Below are 21,889 nucleotides of genomic sequence, written 5' to 3'. Positions count from 1 at the left end.
ATAGTACACAATATTTCATTTATTCTCAGTTTTTTTAAAGATGTCATGAAATGTTGTCAACATTTCCTTAGTACAATATTGTGGTGATTCCCAAAGAATTATCAACATTTAACACGTCAGTACTATTACACTACACTTGTGAAATAAACAGTTCATGACACTTGCCATGATAGAAGAGTTGGAGGGAGAAGGGGTGGTCAGGTATCACAGAAATAAAGAAAGGAAACAAAAAATTAAGGCATCAAAACACAATCTTTACAATCTTTCACTTTACTCATCAACAAAAAACTAGAGTGAAAATACAAATTCCTTAAACTTGAAAGAATTCTTATTTCACATTTCTGTACCTGCATATGGTCTCATATGTTAGATGCAATGTATTCTTACTCCTTCTCAAACAGTATTTTGCTCCAGTCCTGTCATATTTAAATCCATATGAGGAATATAAACATTAGACACTTATTATTCATTATTATTTTTAATAGCATTATCAAATTTTTCTCCTTTATAGGTTATAAAAGATACAAAAACATATAAATAGAAAAAGGCAATATTCACTTTTAAAAAATATATGTATAACTTTCTAAGTGCTACATTTTAGTCATGTAAGCTAAAATGATTATTGTATATACTTGACATTAATATACATTTTTCCTATAGGGTCAACAAGTAATGACTGAAATATAATATATAAGTCTTAAATGTCAACGTCCCTTATTTTATCTGGATACAATACTTTGCACGAATGTTGAGGTCTATGTCAGGCTATTGGGAGACTGGTTAACTGGAATTTCTTTTGTATATATCTTAATTAGCAATAGAATGAAAAAGGTAGATAGAGAGGATGGTGGGAGAGGGAGAGAATTCACTGGAATAATAACTGAGGATTTTGGGGAGTGGAAGGAGCACTGGAAGAATGTAAGAGAAATGTACATGGGTAGTATGTTACAGTAACAAACAGAGTATTCTTTACAAGTGCAGCTGCTCTAATTATCTTCCTGTCTACAAATTTTTTGTTTGTATGTGACTATCACCATGAAACATTACCTTGAAATGTGTAGTATGATTTTAACTCTCCAAGCGATGGCAGGATAACACCCATATAAGAAATATTTTACTTAGACAAGCTTTCGGAGCCAATGGCTCCTTATTCCAGCAGAAGGGACAAAGAAGTAGGAAGAGGGGTGAAGGGAAAGGAACTGGAAAGGTCTGGGACAAAGAGGGGAATTCAGAAAAAGACACCCAAAACACTGGGTCAGGGGAGACTTACTGGACGGGATGAGAAGGAAGGTAGATTTCATATCTACCCAATTACATTATATTGTCAGAAATTGATTATTTTTGTTGTTGTATGATTTTTGCAAGTCAAAGGTAATTACTTTCCTGTCTATCAGTTTCTTATTGTTCGTATTCCACCATCTCCACAAAATGTTACCTTGAAATCCATAGTATGATTTTTGCATTTCAAAGAGAATGACAATAATGTGTATGAAAAACGTAACCTGTTAGTTTGAGCTCTATCTTTTGGAGAGAACATTGAAATATATTGTGGAAGCAGTTTTTGTTGTGCATTACCATATCAGGATAATATTTTTGATCACTTTTTTCTGTCACACAAACACTACATTTGTTAAATTTGATATACCACTATTTAATAGTACAGTCTTGCAACTTTAAAAATATGCAAAACAAAATCAGTTATGAAATTTGGCACTTCAAATTTTTTTTTCAACAAACTTATTTTCACTTTAGGTACATATTTGATTTTACCACAAAACATATGTGTTTTTTTTCATTAATTAATTCGTAGTGTCTCATGAAGAAGAGCCTTCAGGGACGTGGGATGACCCACATTATTCAGTAACAGACAGAAAGCGTCACTGTAGAGCATTTCTGTTGCACTGAACTATAATAGCCAAGATATTTCACTAATTAAAATTGCACAAAAGTATATTTACATAAATACCTGACTTTAATCAGTCCATCAGATCAGATTCAAGGGAACAGTCTTTTATTAATTACATAAACAATTGAATGAATTTTGATAATGGATCAATGTCTCAATCGCAATGAGACAAATGATACTGAACCTCACCATTTTTAAAGTTCTTAGAATTTTGAATGCAAATTCTGAAAGCCTTAAGGTAAGGTACAGCCTCCTGGAGAGTCATATTCATAACAAAAACTTTCACTGTTTTAAAGCGCCTCAAAAGTTTGCATCAAGACCTAGTTTATCTGATTCCATAAAATATTAAAATTATAACCAGTATGCACATAAACTATTTATTCTTTAGTTAGAATTTTAAAAGTTGAGACAGTGCAATTTCAATAAACACTTTAAAAGTCTAAAACATGTAACATCGCTTGAGAACCATGCCTAAATAATTTACAAACAAAGCAACTTTCACGGAGTATTTTCAGCACAAACAGCAAAGATATCCTATAATATAAGGCACAATTGCAACAGTATGGCATTCATATTCACGTGAATGTGTACACGTTTTGTTCTTGGTAGGGCTATGAGCTGTTGCTATCTGAACATTGATGGGTCTTGGTATAATATTAACTTACATCAACACATAGTAACTATGCAATATGACAATAGCAGGAGTCAGTGTATTGTACAAGACCAAGCAATAATATAGTGTAGGTTGCTTTATACATTCAAATATGATCTCTTTTTTACTCATATGATTTGCAAGCAAATTAGTAAAACAAATAACAATCTCTGATTATGCTTTTGGCTTGTTCCAGTTCACCAATTGCTGCCTACAAGGCAGAAAAAGGTGCATTCTCTGATCGTGGGACATGTGTTCACCATGTCGCCAATCACTGTAGCTGTTATAATCATTAGATGAAGCCTGGTGATGAGCCTACTTATTTATTCAAGCAGCTCCTCATTCAATCTCACGAGGCTGAGTCCACCCCATTTCATTCCTCCCACCAAGGAAAAATACCTGGCAGTTCTTGGAATTGAAACCCAGGTCCTTCACATGGCAGTGAGACATGCTGACCACTCTGCTATGAAGGTGGACAAGGAACAAAGTACTTAAGTTAGAATAAGTGATGTAACATATCAAACAATATATCTTTCCCAGAATATTATTCACATATTATCATGCCATTTAGCAGCAGTAATTTTTGTAAAACTCACATTTCACTCATGTTAATACTGTTTCCACGCCGTTCGTTAGTACACCCCATTTTCAGTTTATAAGCAGCCAAAATAAAATAAAGGCAATGACATGCAGATGGATTATGAAAATGCATTTTATAATAAATTGTTGCAGAAATAGAAAAATCTGTCTCTTTCATGTATGACATTATGGAGCTATTACACAAGAGAGGGGGCCAGTAGAGTCAGAATAGCAACAAGAACAGTTAGCTGTGGCTGTATCAGCTTACAGCTTTTTGCACTGCTTTGCACATGACTCGAGTTCTTTGGGATGGTTGATTGTTTTGGAGTGTTTAGCTGATCTGGGGTGATTGACTTATTTTTATGCTCCGGAGATTGCAGAGCCCTCAACTCTTCACCTTTGATAAAATCCTGCTCTGCAGCATCCCACTTGGCCCGATCGATGCTCAGCAGCAGAATGGAAAGCACCTCACGAAGCTCAGATCGCAAGCCTGCCACCATCTGCTTTGTGGCATTCGGCATCTTCGACGGCACCGTCGCGCCATTAGCAGATGCAGTAGTTGCACTGAGAGCTGGTATGGAGGAAGTAGAGTTTGTCACATTCTGGTTAGTTACAGAAGTACAGTTAGTAGGTGAGGTTATATTCAGGATAGCATTCACAGGTACCACACTGGAGGCACTGGCTGATAAAGGTGTATTTGCGGATACAGAAGGCAGATTTAGAAGTAGTGTGACTGGTGTGGGAGGTAAAGAAGTGGAGATAATTGCAGGAGCTGGAGTTGCAAGTGTTGTAGTGACAGTAGTACTGTTCCGTGAGAAAGGAGCCAGGGTCACATTTGTGGTGACTACAACAGTGTTTGGGGTGACAGCTGTGACAACACCTGTAGAATTCAGTGCTGCCACGCTGGCTGCTGTAGCATTTGGGCTTGTGGTGTTAGTGCCATTGGTGACTCCAAACAGAATCTTCAGCTCTTCCTCAATACCATCATCAACTACTTTTGTCAGGTTCTCTGGGACATTCTTCATAATGTAAATGAAATTCATGAGTGGTTGAAAGCCCTTCAGCCTAAGTCGTTGCTTGACAGCCCTGGCTGCTGGTGGCTTCGTGGTGGTAGTTGTGAGTGGCTCAATCCTGGTCCGGTTGAGGCTCTTCTCAGTGTAGTGGAGGTGCCGCCTATTCAGAACCTTCTCCAGGAACCGTGCCCAGTGCCACACCACGCCGTCGATGTCAGCATCGGTCATTCCTGCTGTGGCATACAAAAAGTAATTTGTGGCAGTGAAGCTGACTTCTTTATCAGAGACAGGAAGCAAGTCTGTAGAGAAGTTCGGTCCTCGCTCTGCGATGGCACGAGCCACGGACAGCACTCGGTTCAGGTCTGCACGCAGCAGCGAGGTGGCATCACCACATTTTGTCGCATTTTTGGTGTGGAACCAGCGCTGTAGGGGCTCTTTCTTGACTCCGTGTGGAGAGCTGCAGTTAGGCCACTCTGGCACTGCGTCTTTCCGCAAACTGGCCCAGCTGGCCAGGGGCAGAATGTCACAGTCACAGTGCCAAGGGTTGCCTTCCAGTGTCAAACTGTAACAGGTGAAAGTAAGTTACAAAATTACTTTTTATAACTTAGAGTTCGCAAACAGGGTAGACTGAAACTTCCTGGCAGATTAAAACTGTGTGCCGGACCGAGACTAGAACTCGGGACCTTTGCCTTTTGCGGGCAAGTGCTCTACCACTTGCACTTGCACCAATTGCCTGCGAAAGGCAAAGGTCCCGAGTTCTAGTCTTGGTCCGACAACAGTTTTAATCTGCCAGGAAGTTTCATATCTGCGCACACTCCGCTGCAGAGTGAAAATCTCATTCACGGTAGACTGAGTTCAATCTTTTAAGTTGGCTTGCCAGATGTGTGTCCAAGATCCTTCATTCTTAGGGGATATTTCTGCCTACAGCATACTGTGACTTGTAGCTACAGGAAATGACAATCTTCATGTTCTCAGGTGCTACAGTGTTATTAGTTAATGCTTCCTCCACTAGATTGTAGCTCTCATCACTCAAGATAATGTATTCTTAGTCAGTTATAATGTTTATCACTGTTTGTACCAATACGGTCGCAAATTATGGAAGTCATTATCCTGAAGATAAAATAACATCTTGAACTGTTTTCATACAGACTCCTGGTTTTCTCAGAAAGGGTTATTGTATTTTAAGTTTCTCTTTGTGCTACATTATGTTTTGAAACATTTTGCTCAAACTGTAACTATACAAAAAAGATTTCTTTCTCATATTTTATACACTTTATTCAATCCTAATCCACTTTAGTTTTGGTTCATACACCTAAATGATAAAATAAATGATTTAATGATTGAGCAGGCCATGCAACATGACAGTACCATTAAGCATTAATCACCCACTAAGTTAGAGGAGTGCACTTGGAAAATATACACGAGATGTTATATTTGTATTTGTATTTCTTTATTGGTCCTGTAAATCATGTTTAGGTACATATTTTGCACAAATGATGTAGGACAAGTCAGGTTGGTACAGTATATACATCCAGACTACAGATTAAAAGCAGGTGCATTGTCAAACAAATAAAGTAAAAATTATAAGTTCAGGCATAATTCACCAAAAAGAAAAAAAAAGCATTCTGAAGCTTTGGATCATTGTGTTTCCTGAGATTGGTTCTTTAACTTATAAACACTAGCAAAATATTCAACATACATTGATGGACAAGTGATGAACTCTCATGTATTTCTTGACTTCAGCTAAAGACACCCATGCTCTCTGATGTCTTTTGGTATCACGTAAGTGTGTGAATTATTCTACAAGAATGTAATGGCATGTGGTAGTGCACTTGTCACTGCACTGTAGATACAGCCTACCATAGCGTTACTCTAAAACCTTGCACGTTTCGGGGCGTCACCACTGACAACACAAAATATTTCACAAGGAAAACTCTTTGGCACAAATACTAGCTATCAAGAGGAATATCTTTGTCATTCAAGATGTCCTCAGTTCTCTGTGAATGACTGTACTGTATGCATGCAATTTTCTATTTGTTTGTCACATTGTTAGGAATAAATTCATGTTAACCCAGCTTCATTCTGCATGCCTCCCACAGTGAAATTCCTAAACATGTTTGACCTTTGACACATTTTGCGGTGTTCTTATTGCAATCAAAAAGAGAAAATTTAAAGCACAGCTCTAATTACTAATTACCAACATAACCTGAAGAAAGGGTAGCACTGACACTACGGTCCTTAGCAATTGGAGACAATTAATTAGTAATTTATTCACATTTCAGTAGTTGCTATATCTCAGATAATTCGTTATGTGAGCAGTGACATATGCAAAGAACTCCAGGATTTCATTAAAAACATACAAGGAAAATAATTTCAATAAAAACCATTTATGTAACATAAAATATTAATACGACCTGCCATATAGGCTACTTGATAAAATCTACTATGTAGATCATTGAAAGTAAAGTAGCAAGATCAAGGAAAAAATGATTTTCATTTATGCACTCATTAAACAAAAAATCCTAAATAACAGTAATACATCAGTGATATGATCAAAGCTATCTAGGACATAAGAAACATATGTTTTTAATGTTCTATTAACCAGAATAATAGATACATATTCATATTTGTTTACCTTCAACAAAACCTATTATGCAGTTTTTTTAATAAAATGATTCCTCTTCACATCATTATAACCTGATGGAAGTAAGTAATGAATGTAATGTTGTTTTCACATTTCTATACAGACCTTCCAGTACTGTGAAAATTTCTGAGCAACTGTACTACTTTGTCCTAGAATGAATCTTTTGCTCTGCTGTATATAGATTTTTAAGACTTACTATTTCATTAAATATGTGTGCTGGATCTTAAATTAAATGTGGAGTCATGCCTCTAACTGATATTCATCCCAGAAAAATCCTTTACACTATGTCTAAACAATTTGTCTACAATATCTTCTCTTGCAGGAGTGCTATTCTCACAGGTTATGTGGGAGAACTTCCTTGCCATTTCTGAAGCACTTTAGTTTTCATGCTACTTTATTCTCTAAATATTAGCTGTGACATTTGGGAACTGATGTATATGAAAATGTAAACACTTCAACTCAAATGCTGATTGGTGGTGGACAGGATGAGAGGGTGGGGGCTGGAATTGCTTATAACAGTCATGATCCTCTCCCCTCCCCTCTCCCAACCCTGGATCCACACCTGAACCAATGGACATCTCAGATAGAAAGGTAAAATTGTATTATATAGATTGGATGTGTGTGGTTTTGAAAGGATAGGTATTAACTAACTATTTTAAAACAAATTCTAGCAACATTCAAAGTTTAAACTTTCTCCCATTAGAAATACAGAATCTGAAACAGGGAATTTAATCATGACCACATTTACTAAGGCACATGGTGGTTATCATTAACAATGCAATCTACAGATGAGAGCCCACTAGCCGTCCATCAGTCAAAAGCAGGAATATTAAAAAACTGTAATAGAAAAAAACTGGTAGGTTGCTTACATTGTATAGGACTATTATAAATGATTCATTCATTTTCAGAGAACTATGGCTTACAAAGTATGAATGACATTTCATAAATAGTGCAGTATAATTTAGTTTTTTTACTTACACAGTTAGTTTTTCCCCCAGTGTCTCTTTACGGTCCTTCATTATAGTCCCCCAACTTTTCTATGACTGAATCCTAACATCTCAGAAACTCTTTTATTCCACCCAGGACAACACTTCTGTTCATCTGCCGAATGGCTCATGTAACGGCATTAGAATGCTCTTCCACAGAAAGATAACAACATCCACGCATACGTTTTTCCAAATTTGGAAACAAGTCAGTCTGGTGGAGTCACGCCTGGTCTGTAGGGAAGGATGTAACAACACTTTCCATCCATATCCGTGCAGTTTTTGGGCTACAACATTGTTGACATGCAGGCAATCATTGTCATGGAGAATAGCGGCCCAGGCTCAAGTAACTGAGGTCGGGTTTTGTGCATTTTCTGTGCAAGTTTTGCATGAGGTGAAGGTAATACACTGCTGTGACACCTGTTCTCGTCAATGATGAGTCCTTGCTGATCATAAGCAAAAATCATCATTTGCTTGAGCTTTGTTTGAGCATGTGAAAATTCTTTTGGACATGAAGAATCTGAAGTTCTCACTCATTGGACTATGATTTCAACATCAGTTTAAAGTCTCTAATCCACATTTCATCAATAGTGACAATTTGACACAAGAACCATTGATCCTCACAGTTGAATTGTTGTTTGAACAAGGTTGCAAAGACCAGCCATTTCTGCTTCTCTTCATTGGTCAAACAGCGTGGGACTCATCTCGCAGAAATTTTTCTTTTCTTCAAATCATTTGCCAGAATACAGAATACTGATGTTGTAGGAATTCCTGTAGATTCAGAGAGTTTCTCACAGGCCTCACTGTGATCTTCAAGAGCATCTGCCACATGTTTCACACTTCATTCATCTGGTTTTTTTTTTTTTTTTTTTTTTTTTTTTTTTTTTTTTTTTTTTTGGGCTTCCATGTGACCATCACAGGAATGATTAAGCCAATTTGAAACTGTACTATAATCCACTGTAAACTCACTACAAACCTCACTTAACATGCTGCAGATTTGTGTCAGGTTTTTACCGCGTAAAGTTTCGATCTCAGTGTACGAACCCTGGTCTTCAACAGTCACTGTGCCCCTGACCCTATCCAAATCAGTGAGTTTATGGATCTATTTATGCATGAGTCATATTTGTACATGTAATACTTTGGAAAATATAGAACTATGAAAACAAATGAATCATTTATAGTAGCCCTGTACAAATGAATATTCCCTTCTACAGATACAAACAATGTACAAGGTGAAACTGAGTTGTGAAGCATAAGATTCTCCATAACATAGCAAATGGTCCTGACAGCAAGTGACGTGTTGATGATAATTAAATCAGAGGTGTACTTACGTAGCAAGAGATCCACCATGCAGGAACACCAGGTCTGAGCCGAGGACCTTGAGCTCATTGTAGGCGAGTCCTAAGTAGGCCAGCTTTGTACAGTTCTGGATGAACTCTGCAGGGAATTTGGAGATCTTGTTGTGTGACAGGTCCAGCCATTCCAGATTCGATGCATTTCCTGGAAGGCCAGTCGGGAGGTTCTGTAGGTTGCACTTGCGCATCAGAAGCACTCGCAGTTTGACGTTGTTTCTCAGCAGACTCCTGAAAAGGTAACACAAATTTGAATTGCTATTAATATTTCTTGCACCTGATTTAAGCAGAAATGAGATATATTGACAAAGAAAAAAATTCAAAACATCTTAATTATCTTACATGCAATTCTGAAATAAGTTCACTGGAAAAAATATACATGTGCTTGGTAGAGTGGAAGAAGAAAAATGGAAAGCTGGAAATATATAAAGCACATCCTTGTTTTTCCTCCATGAACTCTATCAGTTTACATCCACTCAGTCCAGATTTTATCCATTGTAAATAGTTTTACAAAAGCCTGCAATTGCGAAAACAGAGGGTTTGTTTATAAATATCTTTCTTGCTACAGGTCACGATGTTGTGAGTATAGGCTTTAATGTGCTATGTGTATCTGGCGTTGAAATTGTGGCCTGTTTGTCTGAGGTAGAACACGGAGCATTCCTGGCATGTTGCTTTGTATATTCAAGATTCTAGTATGGGTCTTGATTAACTTTATATTATGCATTAGTTTTGTTGCAGTTTATTTGATGTACAAAAACCAACTTTAACTACGGTATGTGATTTTTGAAAACATTTGCAATCTTCTGTGATATATTGCTAATGTGTGGAATGCTAGATATATATTTTTTTGTCTTTCTCTTCTGTGGTGCACTTTGTGTTCGGGTCTTTCTGTCTTTCTTCATTTTGTGTAGGGCTGTGTCAAACATGAAAGCAGTATAATCATCAGCAACTGCAATCTGTTTCACCATATTTATTTCTCGTTGCATGATTTTACGATTCGAAGGTATTTTAATTGCCCTGTGTAGCACTGATCTGTATGCTGCCTGTTTATGGACTCTCCGGTGACATGACATTGCAGGGATTGTGGTGTCAGTCATCATATTTTCCTATAAATTTTGAATGTGCATGTTTTGTTGTTTGTTGTAATATTTAGGTCCAAGGAGTTGATGCTTTTGTTTTGTTCATGTTCCATTGTAAATGTAAGTTTCTCATGTAGATTAATGAAGTAATGTAGAATGTCTGTTATGTCTTTGGCATCCCCATTCACTAACAGTAGTGTTTCATGTACAAATCTTCTATAAAATTCAATTTTCTTTAGGGAGGGTTCTTGTCTGTTAAACAACATTTGTTGCAAGTGATTTATGTATATGCCATCTACAGTGCATGATATGCAGCATTCTATTGCTAGGCCATCTGGTTGCTAATAAATGTTGCCATTAAAGGTAAAGTAGTTGTAACTTAGATTTAGCTGGAGGATTTCCATAAATTCAATAATCTCTATGTATGCAAGTTTCTTATGTTTCATAAGGTTCTTTTGGATTCATGTTACAGCTTCTCGTATACTTACATTTGAGTAAAGGTTGGTGATGTCTAGTGATAAGAACTAAGCTTCTCAGGTTTCTTTTTTAGTTTTGACAGATCTAGGAGGGCCAATTTAATCTTCTATTAATATAAGCACTGAAGAGCTTAGCAGAGTCCACTTGCTGTGTGTGTTGTAAATTATATTCTATATTTATATCCTCTTGTTCTTTCTCTTTCACATGAAATTGTACGTATTGAGTTTTTTCAATACTCAGAGAGAGTATTGAATCAGTTGATGATATATCAAATATATTGTCAGCAGAGGTTTCCACATTTTTTCTTCTGTTTCTTTCACTAAGAGAGAAGTACCATCTGCACCACAGTGGTACAGAGATAGAGGTCATTTATAAATATAGAAAACAGCAAGAGTCCCAGACCTGAACCTTGCAGCATTCCATTTATCACTATGCTTTTTAGAATTACATAATTGGTCAATGTGGAATGATAAGCATTGCTATGATATTTAGCATTCTACAACTGGCCAATGCACAATGATAAGCATAAACAAATTGTGTATAATGAGCCTGTAAACTGACACTTTCCATATAATTTCAATAGAAATCATTCAAATGACCTGTTAAATGCATAACTAACTAACTAACTACTGTTTACATGTCTGTCTGCTACATAATGCATCCGCACTCTCTGAATAGTTATATTAGTATTTATACACCTTCTTTAATCCCCCAACAATTTATTTTTCTGTTGCATCTCTTTTTCGCGCAGAATTCTCCCATTACTAATGCAAAATAGCTGTCAATTACTTTTTAAATTGTACCAACATAAGCATTTCTTTAAGACGCCCAACTCTGCAGTGTTAATTAAGTCTAAAACTTTGAGAAAATAACAGAGGAATTTACCTGGCAACACATTCATTTATGTGCACTGGGTTCCCCGACAGCCTCAGCTCCTGTAGTTCTCGGTTATCTCTAAAGATACCCTCAGGCAGGATCCTGATTTTATTGTAGGCTAGGTTCAGCCTCTTGACATTTGTCAGGTGAGTGAACACATCTCGTTCCAGTGAACTGATCTTGTTGTGATCCAGAATAACATCCTCAAGCCTGCTACCATCTCTGAAGACATAACGATCCAATGATCTCAACTTGAGGTTCTTCTGTACCAGCAGTAGCTTCAACTCTCTAGTGTCACGGAAGAGATCTCTTGGCAGTGATCTCAGCATTGTGCCTGTTATGTTTATGTATTCTAGAAGTGGAACATGCCTATGGGAAGAAGATTTAGATGTGCCAGTAACTGAAGTAATTACAATTATTCATAATAGAAGACTATGTAAATCTACATTTACATCTGGTACCAAAATATTACTTGTATACTCTGACTCTACAACTACTCGTAGAAGATAAGACAGAAAAAAGAAAAACCACCATCTGTAGCATTTCTAGATTTAGAGAAAGCTTTTGACAAAACTGACTTGAATACACTCTTTGAAATTCTGATGGCAGTTGGAATAAAATGCAGGGCATAAAATGTCATCTACAAATTCTATAGAACCCAGACTGTAGTTATAACAATCAAACATGAAAGGGAAGCATTAATTAAGAAGGGAGTCTTTGCATTAAGTGGGCAGTAGAGGCCATCAAGGAAAAATTTTGAAAGGGAATTAAAGTTAAGGAGGATAAGTGAAAAATGACGATGTTTGTCAACGACATTGTAATTCTATGAGCAAAGGGCTTGGAAGAGGAGTTGTATGGAATGGACAGTGTCTTGAAATTAAGTTATAAGATGAACATCCACAAAAGTGAAACAAGGGTCATGCACTATAACTAAATGAAATATGGTGATGCAGCAAAAATTAGATTAGGAAATGATAAACTGTAAGTAGTAGACAAGTTTTGTGATTTGGACAGCAAAGTAACTGATGCTGGCCAAACTATAAAGGATATAAAATGCAGCCTGGCAATATCAAGAAAAATGCTTCTCAAAGAGAGCAGTTTTTATATATATATATATATAAAAAGAAAGATGATGAGACTTACCAAACAAAAGCGCTGGCAGGTCGATAGACACACAAACAAACACAAATATACACACAAAATTCAAGCTTTCGCAACAAACTGTTGCCTCATCAGGAAAGAGGGAAGGAGAGGGAAAGACGAAAGGATATGGGTTTTAGGGGAGAGGGTAAGGAGTCATTCCAATCCCGGGAGCGGAAAGACTTACCTTAGGGGGAAAAAAGGACAGGTATACACTCGCACACACACACATATCCATCCACACATACAGACACAAGCAGACATATTTATGTGTCTGTATGTGTGGATGGATATGTGTGTGTGTGCGAGTGTATACCTGTCCTTTTTTCCCCCTAAGGTAAGTCTTTCCGCTCCCGGGATTGGAATGACTCCTTACCCTCTCCCTTAAAACCCACATCCTTTCGTCTTTCCCTCTCCTTCCCTCTTTCCTGATGAGGCAACAGTTTGTTGCGAAAGCTTGAATTTTGTGTGTATATTTGTGTTTGTTTGTGTGTCTATCGACCTGCCAGCACTTTTGTTTGGTAAGTCTCATCATCTTTCTTTTTAGATATATTTTTTCCACGTGGAATGTTTCCCTCTGTTATATATATACATGTGTGTGTGTGTGTGTGTGTGTGTGTGTGTGTGTGTGTGTTTTTTACTCTAGCTCAAAAAAAGTACTCTGAAAGCTAGCATGTTTTCTTTCTTTTTGTATGTGCTTATCAATGACTCAACACTTCTGCTTTTCACACCTCTTCATTCGCTATTTGATCTGCCTATCTAATCTCCAGTATGTAGTCGTCTGTGACACCACATTTCAAAATGGTCTATTGCCTTCTTGCCTGATCATTTTATCATCTGCTTATCTCTTCCATAGAAGGTTATACTCCATACAAATACCTTTAGAAAAGGCTCCCCATTACCTACATTTATATTACATATTAATAAACTGCTCTCTTTGAGAAGCATGGTTAAAAAGCAATCTTTGACGAATAACAGTGTGCCTTGAGATTTTATCAACAACGTCCTTTTGCTCCATTGTTCCCAATCAACCATGGGTCTATAAAAAATAGAAATTGAGATTTGGAATCAATTAAAATGAAAAGTTTATTAAAGGATAATTGATAGGTTCTGAATATTAATTACCAAAATTACTTTCTTCATTATATAGGTACTCTTTAAAAGTGAAAAAACTGAAGTAGAACTTCTGCACAAAACATTTCAACATATAATTTTCTATCCACACTGAGAACAGGATAAACTGATTAATTAATAGTTTTAAATTGAGTCAGGGCAAAAATGTTGTTGATTACACACTTAAGACAGCTCAGTAAGATTATTCAATATGTAGCCACTACGTAGCTCCATTCTATTAATGATGGATTCATTTGTATTCTTAATTTTCAACTTTATTGTGAAGCAATGAGCCAGACATTAACATATAACATCTGAGACAAAAACAAACACAAAGCAGAAAGAGTAAATGATTATGTGCACACTAGAGTCTTTGCCGCTGCCCCTGTACTTCAGCTGACTGCAATATTATTTCACTTGTTCTTCAATTGTTAAAAAACAGCTTCTATTGTTTTACTTATATTCAGTATCAATTGCTGCCTAGCCTTTGAAGTGGATATCTTTTCAATGTTCTCCCTTTGTTGTACTATGCTTCAAGATTATAAATACAGTTGGAACCTCTTCCAGTAGACGTGAACACATTCACATGTTTACATATTCTGCAGGTTGGACCTCAGAACAGTGTGTCTGTAGTATCAGTTCAAGAGAAATAGCTATTTATTTGTAAATTATACACTTTCTTTAATTATTAGATAGAAAGATATTGGCAAAGATGATATAAAAATCACATTGATGGTTAAAAAGCAAACTTTGACGAATAACAGTGTGCCTTGAGATTTTATCAACAACGTCCTTTTGCTCCATTGTTCCCAATCAACCATGGGTCTATAAAAAATAGAAATTGAGATTTGGAATCAATTAAAATGAAAAGTTTATTAAAGGATAATTGATAGGTTCTGAATATTAATTACCAAAATTACTTTCTTCATTATATAGGTACTCTTTAAAAGTGAAAAAACTGAAGTAGAACTTCTGCACAAAACATTTCAACATATAATTTTCTATCCACACTGAGAACAGGATAAACTGATTAATTAATAGTTTTAAATTGAGTCAGGGCAAAAATGTTGTTGATTACACACTTAAGACAGCTCAGTAAGATTATTCAATATGTAGCCACTACGTAGCTCCATTCTATTAATGATGGATTCATTTGTATTCTTAATTTTCAACTTTATTGTGAAGCAATGAGCCAGACATTAACATAGAACATCTGAGACAAAAACAAACACAAAGCAGAAAGAGTAAATGATTATGTGCACACTAGAGTCTTTGCCGCTGCCCCTGTACTGTGCACACACAACCATTCGTCTGCGTGCTCCCACACAGCCCCCTCCCTGCAGAGCGGAGCTCCAGGAATGTGCAGAAACTTGTATTGGACCCTTTGCCTGGCTCTTGTGCGAATTTCCGGTTGTACTTCCTCCAACGTCGTGTCCTCTTGTGGCTTCATCCAGCTCGCTGTCCTACGATCCGTTGCAACCTGTAGGGGCCCCCCATCTTGCTGCAGGCCTGCCTCCTCTTCTCGTCTTACATCTTCTAGCAGTTAGTGAGCTGGCTTCACCCGGTCTATTGACACAGTAACACTGTTATCGTGAACTAAGATAGTCATGGCCTGGTCCGTACGGTGTAGTACTTTATAAGGTCCCGTATATGGTGGCTGCAATGGAGTTCTGACTGCATCGGCTCGCAACATTACAGGCGAGAATTTGCTCAATTCTCGATGTACGAACGACAGCCTAACATCGTGCCATGTCACCGGTTGTGGCCTAAGCTCGGCCAGTTGAGCCCTTACTCTCGTTAACAAGTACAGTAGGTCCGTCGCACCTGTAATCTTCTGAAAAAACTCTCCGTGTAGGCGTAAGGTTTCCCCGTATACTAATTCCGCTGTGGATGCTCCGAGGTCAGGTTTGAAAACAGTGCATAAGCCTAGTAACACTAGTGGCAATGCTGCTGACCAATTCTCACCGTGGCACATTAACACGGCCTTAAGTTTTCGGTGCCACCACTCTACCATGCCGTTGCTTTCTGGATGATAACTTGTGGTACGCTGATGGTGGAACCCGCACGTGTTTTCCAGCTCCAGGAATAAGGAGGATTTGAACTGTCTTCCTTGGTCCATTGTGACATGTATCGGACATCCAAACCGTGCTATCCACGTCGTCAAGAACACCCGACTGACTGTCTCTGCTGATATGTCTGAAATGGGGATTGCTTCTGCCCGTCTCGTAAATCTATCAATTGCCATCAATAGATACCGATAGCCTTCAGACATTGGCAACAGTCCAACAATATCCAGATGCACATGTTCAAAATGACCAGTTGGCCCGTCAACTGTACCCACTGGCTTCTTCACATGGCATCCCATTTTACATCGCTGACAATCCAGACACATCTGCTCCCACTCCCGACAGTCTCTCTTAATTCCTAGCCACACAAAACACTCTGTCATTAATTTTACACTCTCTCGAGGTCCCAGATGAGACAAACCATGTAACACTTCGAATACTTCCCAGCGCAAACTCTCCGGCACAAAAGGTCTAGGCCGTCCCTGTGAGGTATCCCACCATAACCTTATTGTCTCACCTTCCAGACACAGTTTTCTTAACTTCAACCCGGTGGGCATGCTCTGCCAAAAAACTTGTAGTTGTGCATCATCCTTCTGCTCTCTCACCATTGTTCACTGAATACTTTATTGCCACAACTCGTGAGAAGTAATCTGCCACCATATTCTCTGCCCCGTTAATATATCATAAATCAGTAGTGAACTGGCTTATATATGCCAGTTGCTTGAATTGTTTAGGTGACAAAGTATCTGTACACTTGCAGAATGGGAAAGTGAGTGGTTTGTGATCCGTAAACAATGTAAATGGTCTGGCTTCCACGTAAGGCCAGCAGCTCTCTATCATATGCACCCCAATTCCGCTGTGGGTCTGTGAGTTTCTTGGAGAAGAATCCTAAAGGCTACCAGTGACCAGCAGTCCACTGATGCAACGCTGCCCCAATCGCCACCTGACTTGCGTCAACAACAATAGCTAGCTTCGCATCTTTTTCTGGGTGAGCTAGTAAAACTGCTTGCTTTAGACTATCCTCAATCCTCTCGAATGCACGCTGCATGCTTGATGTCGATTGTAGCTTCTGATTTTTCCCGGTGTTCGTGCCCACCAAAGCCTCCGTGAGTGGCACTTGTAAAGCCACAGCTCCTGGCAGATGTCTGCGGTAAAAAATTAAAACACCTAGGAACCTCCGCAACTGTTGCAAATCTAACGGGCAAGGCATCTGCTGCCTTCTCCTCCAAAGGATGGATGCCAGCTGCTGAGACTGTATGACCTAGGTAAGCCACCAGATCTTTATGCAAACTGCTCTTGGTGTCATTCACCACTACACAATAAGTACGTAGCCTCTCAAAAACTGTCCGGAGGTGCTCTTCGTGGAAGGCTGCTGTCACTGAGAACACCAGTATATCGTCTAAGTAGGTGAATGTGAGATCTAGCCCTCACAGCACCTCATCGATGAAACATTGCCATATCTGTGCAGCGTTTTTTAAAGCAAATGGCATGCGTAAAAACTCGAACAGCCCGAAAGGTGTAGTGACTGCTGTCTTTGGTATGTCACTGTCAGTCACCGGTATTTTGTGGTATGCTTTTTTACAGTCGACTACACTGAAACATTCAGCTCCGGTGAGTTTATTTGTAAAGTCGCGAATGTTGGGAACCAGATACCGATCAGGTATCGTATGGGTATTCAACAACCTATACTCACCACAAGGTCTCCAACTTCTGTCTTTCTTCCACACTAAATGTAAAGGCGAGGCCCATGCACTATCAGATCTTTGTATCACTCCCATTTCCAACATCTCTTCGAACTTGGCTTTTGTGTCTGCAAATCTGTCTGGGGCCAACCTTCTCAGTCTGAGGGAGACCGGAGGCCCGGGCACGGTGTTTATGTGGTGAATTGTATGATGGGCCACCATGGCTATTGGCTGTGCTGACGGTTCTCTAAGTCGGCATACTTCTGTCACTCCAACTGAACCGTGTACCTTCTCTGTGATTATTCCTACATGACCATGCACCACCTCTTTGCCCCTTATAAGCTGTGATAACTGAATGTCCACTGCAATACCGAATGCATATAGAAAATCTGCTCCTAATATGCACTCTGCCACATCTGCAATGACAAAAGTCCAATGACAAATAATACTAGGTCCTAAATTCACTTCTTTGACACAACTGCCATACGTCATTATGGGCTGTTTATTTGCAAAACAATGTGCTGTCACTGAGGGAAGTACATTTCTCCTTTGGCCACATGCTGACGTCAGACCCCGTGCCTATCAGGTAATAACACGAAGCCGTCACATCCTGAACATAAAATCGCTGAGATACTGTCAATAAAGAAACATCTGTACTTGCAGTCTCCATGTTATTTACGGGGTGAGTGTGACTGCTCGGTAGTATGCACTTTGAGGCTCACTCCCCGAATCATTGATGATACCAACACAACTGCTCCTTCCCGGCATCTCTGCTGTCCTTATGTGTTGGCAGGACCTCTGAACCGGTAGCTCTCAATGCCTCCATCTGCCTCTGCAGCCCGTCTAGCTGCTCCTTGAGTTTTTGAAGCTGTGTACCAGTAACAGCGCATCGCTGCTTATTAATCGACACCACATCGTATTCTTCCATCATCTCCGCCACCTTTGCTATACTGAGAGAATTTGTTGGTTCAGTCATCACATGAACCCTGTCGACGAGTTGGAGTAGTGCTTGTATATAATATCCGTCATTCACTGCCACAACTGTTCTCACTGCAGACGGAAGCTGTGCTGCCCAAACAGAATGAAGTGTAGTGTTTGAAAATTCATTTTCCATCACGATTCCACACAAATGCCTCCAATATTTGGAGGGAATTCTGTCACCTCTATGTTCACCTTGCAACACCTGGCAGATTCTTTGACCTAGCGGTTTAGTAAGCTGGCTTATTAAAAAGCCCGTCAATGTTGTATATTGCTGTGTTTCCGGTGGCTGTCTAATTATCTCTTCAACCCATATCACTGCCCTGGTATTCACACTGTTTGCCGCTATCATGAACTTTTCCTGGTTGTCAGTGACCCAATTATGCATGAATGCCAGTTCTAATGTGGAGAACCAAAGTTCCGGTTTATCCACCACGAACGGCGGCAGGCTTACTTTCGTGCATTGTCCCAGTGAATCTTCCTCTTGTATATGTGTTCCGGTCGCAGATTTTTTCCTGGTAATATCACTGTCCTGCTCCACTGAATCTATTCTGTGGTGTTGAACGTCGTTCCATAATTCCCGAACCTGACTGCGCAGCGTACCCTACCGGTGTACTGATCGTGCTGTAGAGCTCCTCGTTTGGCGTATGTTGTAGTGTACCTTCATTGTCCTTCTCCTCTGCCTCTTGCCGTACGTGTTCTTTTGACTTTGGGGTCACCACTTTGTAGCCACTATGTAGCTCCATTCTATTAATGATAGACTCATTCGTATTCTTAATGTTCAACTTTATTGTGAAGCAATGAGCCAGACATTAACATAGAACATCTGAGACAAAAACAAATACAAAGCAAAGAGTAAATGATTATGTGCACACTAGAGTCTTTGCCGCTGCCCCTGTTATGTGCACACGCAACTATTCATTTGCGTGCTCCCACAAATACTATGATTAACGAGTGAGGATCAAACAGACATCATGTGTTGCTTGTTGCACAGTTGCAAGCATTACATTGCTGTATTAGGCCAAATACTTTTCTGCTGAATTTAAATATGTCAAACAATGACAATGTCCTCAGAAAGAACACATAACATTACAGGAAATAGGTGAGCAAAATAAAGTCTGGGAAAGAAAAATGGGATAGATGAAGACTAGAACCATTGCATATCATACACATTCATTACTGAATAATGAACTTGTCACAAGAGTCCGAGCACCATTCTGTTACTGTCTGAAATGTTTTTCTAACTCTGTGTTTTCTTCCTTGCATGCAGTTTCTGCCACATTTGTGTTTCTTGAATTCCTCAAATTTCTCATTTTCAGTGGGTCAGATAGGAAGTGACTTGCAGTATTGAATACATTTTGTCACTTTTGATGTTCTCTTTACTGCATGCAGTAGTTTACATGTGCAGCACTGGCATGGTTTGCAATATTCATAAGCTGCTAGTTCCTTACTACCAGATACATGTAATGTATTGTGTCCTGTGAATTCAAATGCCATGTGTGCATTGTGCAAGAACTGTATTTATCCAACATAAACCGGCTCAACCTAAGTATGCATTCAGTGCAGTTCAAAATTAAACTGATTTAAGCTAGTATAGATATCAGTTCTCTTTAACAACAATCCATATTTATTTAATACCTTTTCTCACAGCATACTGCAGTCATCACATGGGAGAAAAAAGCAGGGTGATTTTTTTCGGAGAAGAGCCAAGAAATAAAACAAAGAGTAAGACTTGTAAACAACTACAAAATAAGCACTAACTTGAATGCATCAATGAGCAGCTGTTCTATCTCCTTTGACTCGATGAACACTGCAGAGACTGTTGAATTTACACATGATGGTATATGGCCATCCTTCAGCTTGTATCTGCACACAGGTGTTCTGCCCTCGACATAGCAGTCACAGCCCTTAGGCTTCCTTGGTGAAATGCTTGAAGGATAGTGGTATCTGCAAAACAGGTGAAAATTTGTAGGTGTGTTCTCCTGGCCACGTTTCACTTAAATTATTTTTCTTCAATGAGAATTTCTAAAGACAAATACAAGAAAGATTTTGATTGTCTCTAAGAAGCTGGTAATACTTACAGCAGTCTCAAAGTGCATTAATTCACTTGTGAAATTTGTTATCAACAATTCATCTGAATTGGAGAGTAACAGAGATATTCAGAAGTAGAATACTATTGTTATCTAACTTTGGTACAGAAATGGATGAAATATGCAGCTATGAAGCTCTGGCAAACTATGTATTGAAATAAATATAGATTAAGTATGATTATCCTTAATAACTCTTTCTACAGAGGAATTATTGCACAGAAATAACATTTATAGAGGAAGAAAAAACATAAATGATCAGCATTTAACCATTTAAATATTTTTTGAATATTTGTTCTGCTTGCTCAGATGATATATCCCACATCATAACATTTATCATGCATGTGATGTATGGAACATGTAACTGATTAACTTATGCCTTGTTTCTTATTTTTATTCATGAATATGTAAAATATGTAAAAAGGCATATCATATGTTCACCAATATTAAATTTCAGAAGATTCAGCTATCAGTACAGCTAACACAAATGTACATAAACAAATAAAAAATCTCAAATTGTTTGATGATTTCTGAGAAAGCCTAAAACCATTTCACAGCAAAATATAAAATAACTATTATTGTGAAACATCAATACTGTGTGTTTTAGTGTTTAAATAAAAAAGCTTTTTCCTCACATATTTTCCACTTTTCACATTTTTCCCCTCTTTACCTTGCAGGCTCATCACCAACAGTCAGGACTAGAGGTCACTTTACACCACAATGCACTGTGTTTCGAAACTTCCTGACAAGAGCTCTACCATAACTATGATATGGTAGTTTTGCTACAGTATATAATTGATGTAGTAAATGGTAGGATTATCAGTAGAATTGGGAGGGAAAGAAACATAAATGAATGTGTGAGAGAGGGAACGGGAGCCAATGACTTCTCTGTTTTGCACATAATTAGAACTGCGCATCATTCAGTCTTAATCCATTGTGTATTTTATATATTTTATGTGCCCAAATGTAAAAAAAATTATAGAATTATTGTTTGTCAGCTGTAGGCAGAGTCTCCAGTGTTTAAGAAATAGTGGTACTGTTCTCTCCAGCAGGCGAGTGTCATCATTCAGTAGTTCCTGCTCCACACATCACCATTGTCCATCATTTATGTACATTTCGTAATTTTATAGCTAATTTTAATTCCTTTTAGTGTATCCCATAATTTATGTCCTGTATTTTATTGCAGCTGTCAGTCTGAATATGATCATTTGATGATCAAAACCAGTCACCTTTTAATATATGTACCTTGAGATCTAGACACT

The 21,889-nt window shown here is 38.3% G+C and overlaps 1 protein-coding gene across 1 annotated transcript in view; it reads right to left on the bottom strand.

The window, feature by feature from the left end:
* Positions 1 to 274: 274 nt before the first annotated feature.
* Positions 275 to 21,889, bottom strand: part of LOC126210569 (uncharacterized) — a 124,622-nt gene continuing 103,007 nt past the window's right edge. The window contains exons 7-10 of the mRNA XM_049939833.1: positions 20,302 to 20,487; positions 11,571 to 11,930; positions 9,109 to 9,360; positions 275 to 4,712 (exon numbers count right to left, since the gene is read on the bottom strand). Of these exons, the coding sequence (XP_049795790.1) occupies positions 3,335 to 4,712; positions 9,109 to 9,360; positions 11,571 to 11,930; positions 20,302 to 20,487 (2,176 nt within the window). The 3' untranslated portion in view covers positions 275 to 3,334. The remainder of the gene's footprint in view (positions 4,713 to 9,108; positions 9,361 to 11,570; positions 11,931 to 20,301; positions 20,488 to 21,889) is intronic.

The sequence above is a fragment of the Schistocerca nitens genome, chromosome 10 (assembly GCF_023898315.1).
Source record: "Schistocerca nitens isolate TAMUIC-IGC-003100 chromosome 10, iqSchNite1.1, whole genome shotgun sequence".
NCBI classification, from domain to species: Eukaryota; Metazoa; Arthropoda; class Insecta; order Orthoptera; family Acrididae; genus Schistocerca; species Schistocerca nitens.
The sequence above is the reverse complement of the archived record's forward strand: the minus strand, read 5'-3'. Positions and strand labels throughout refer to the sequence as shown.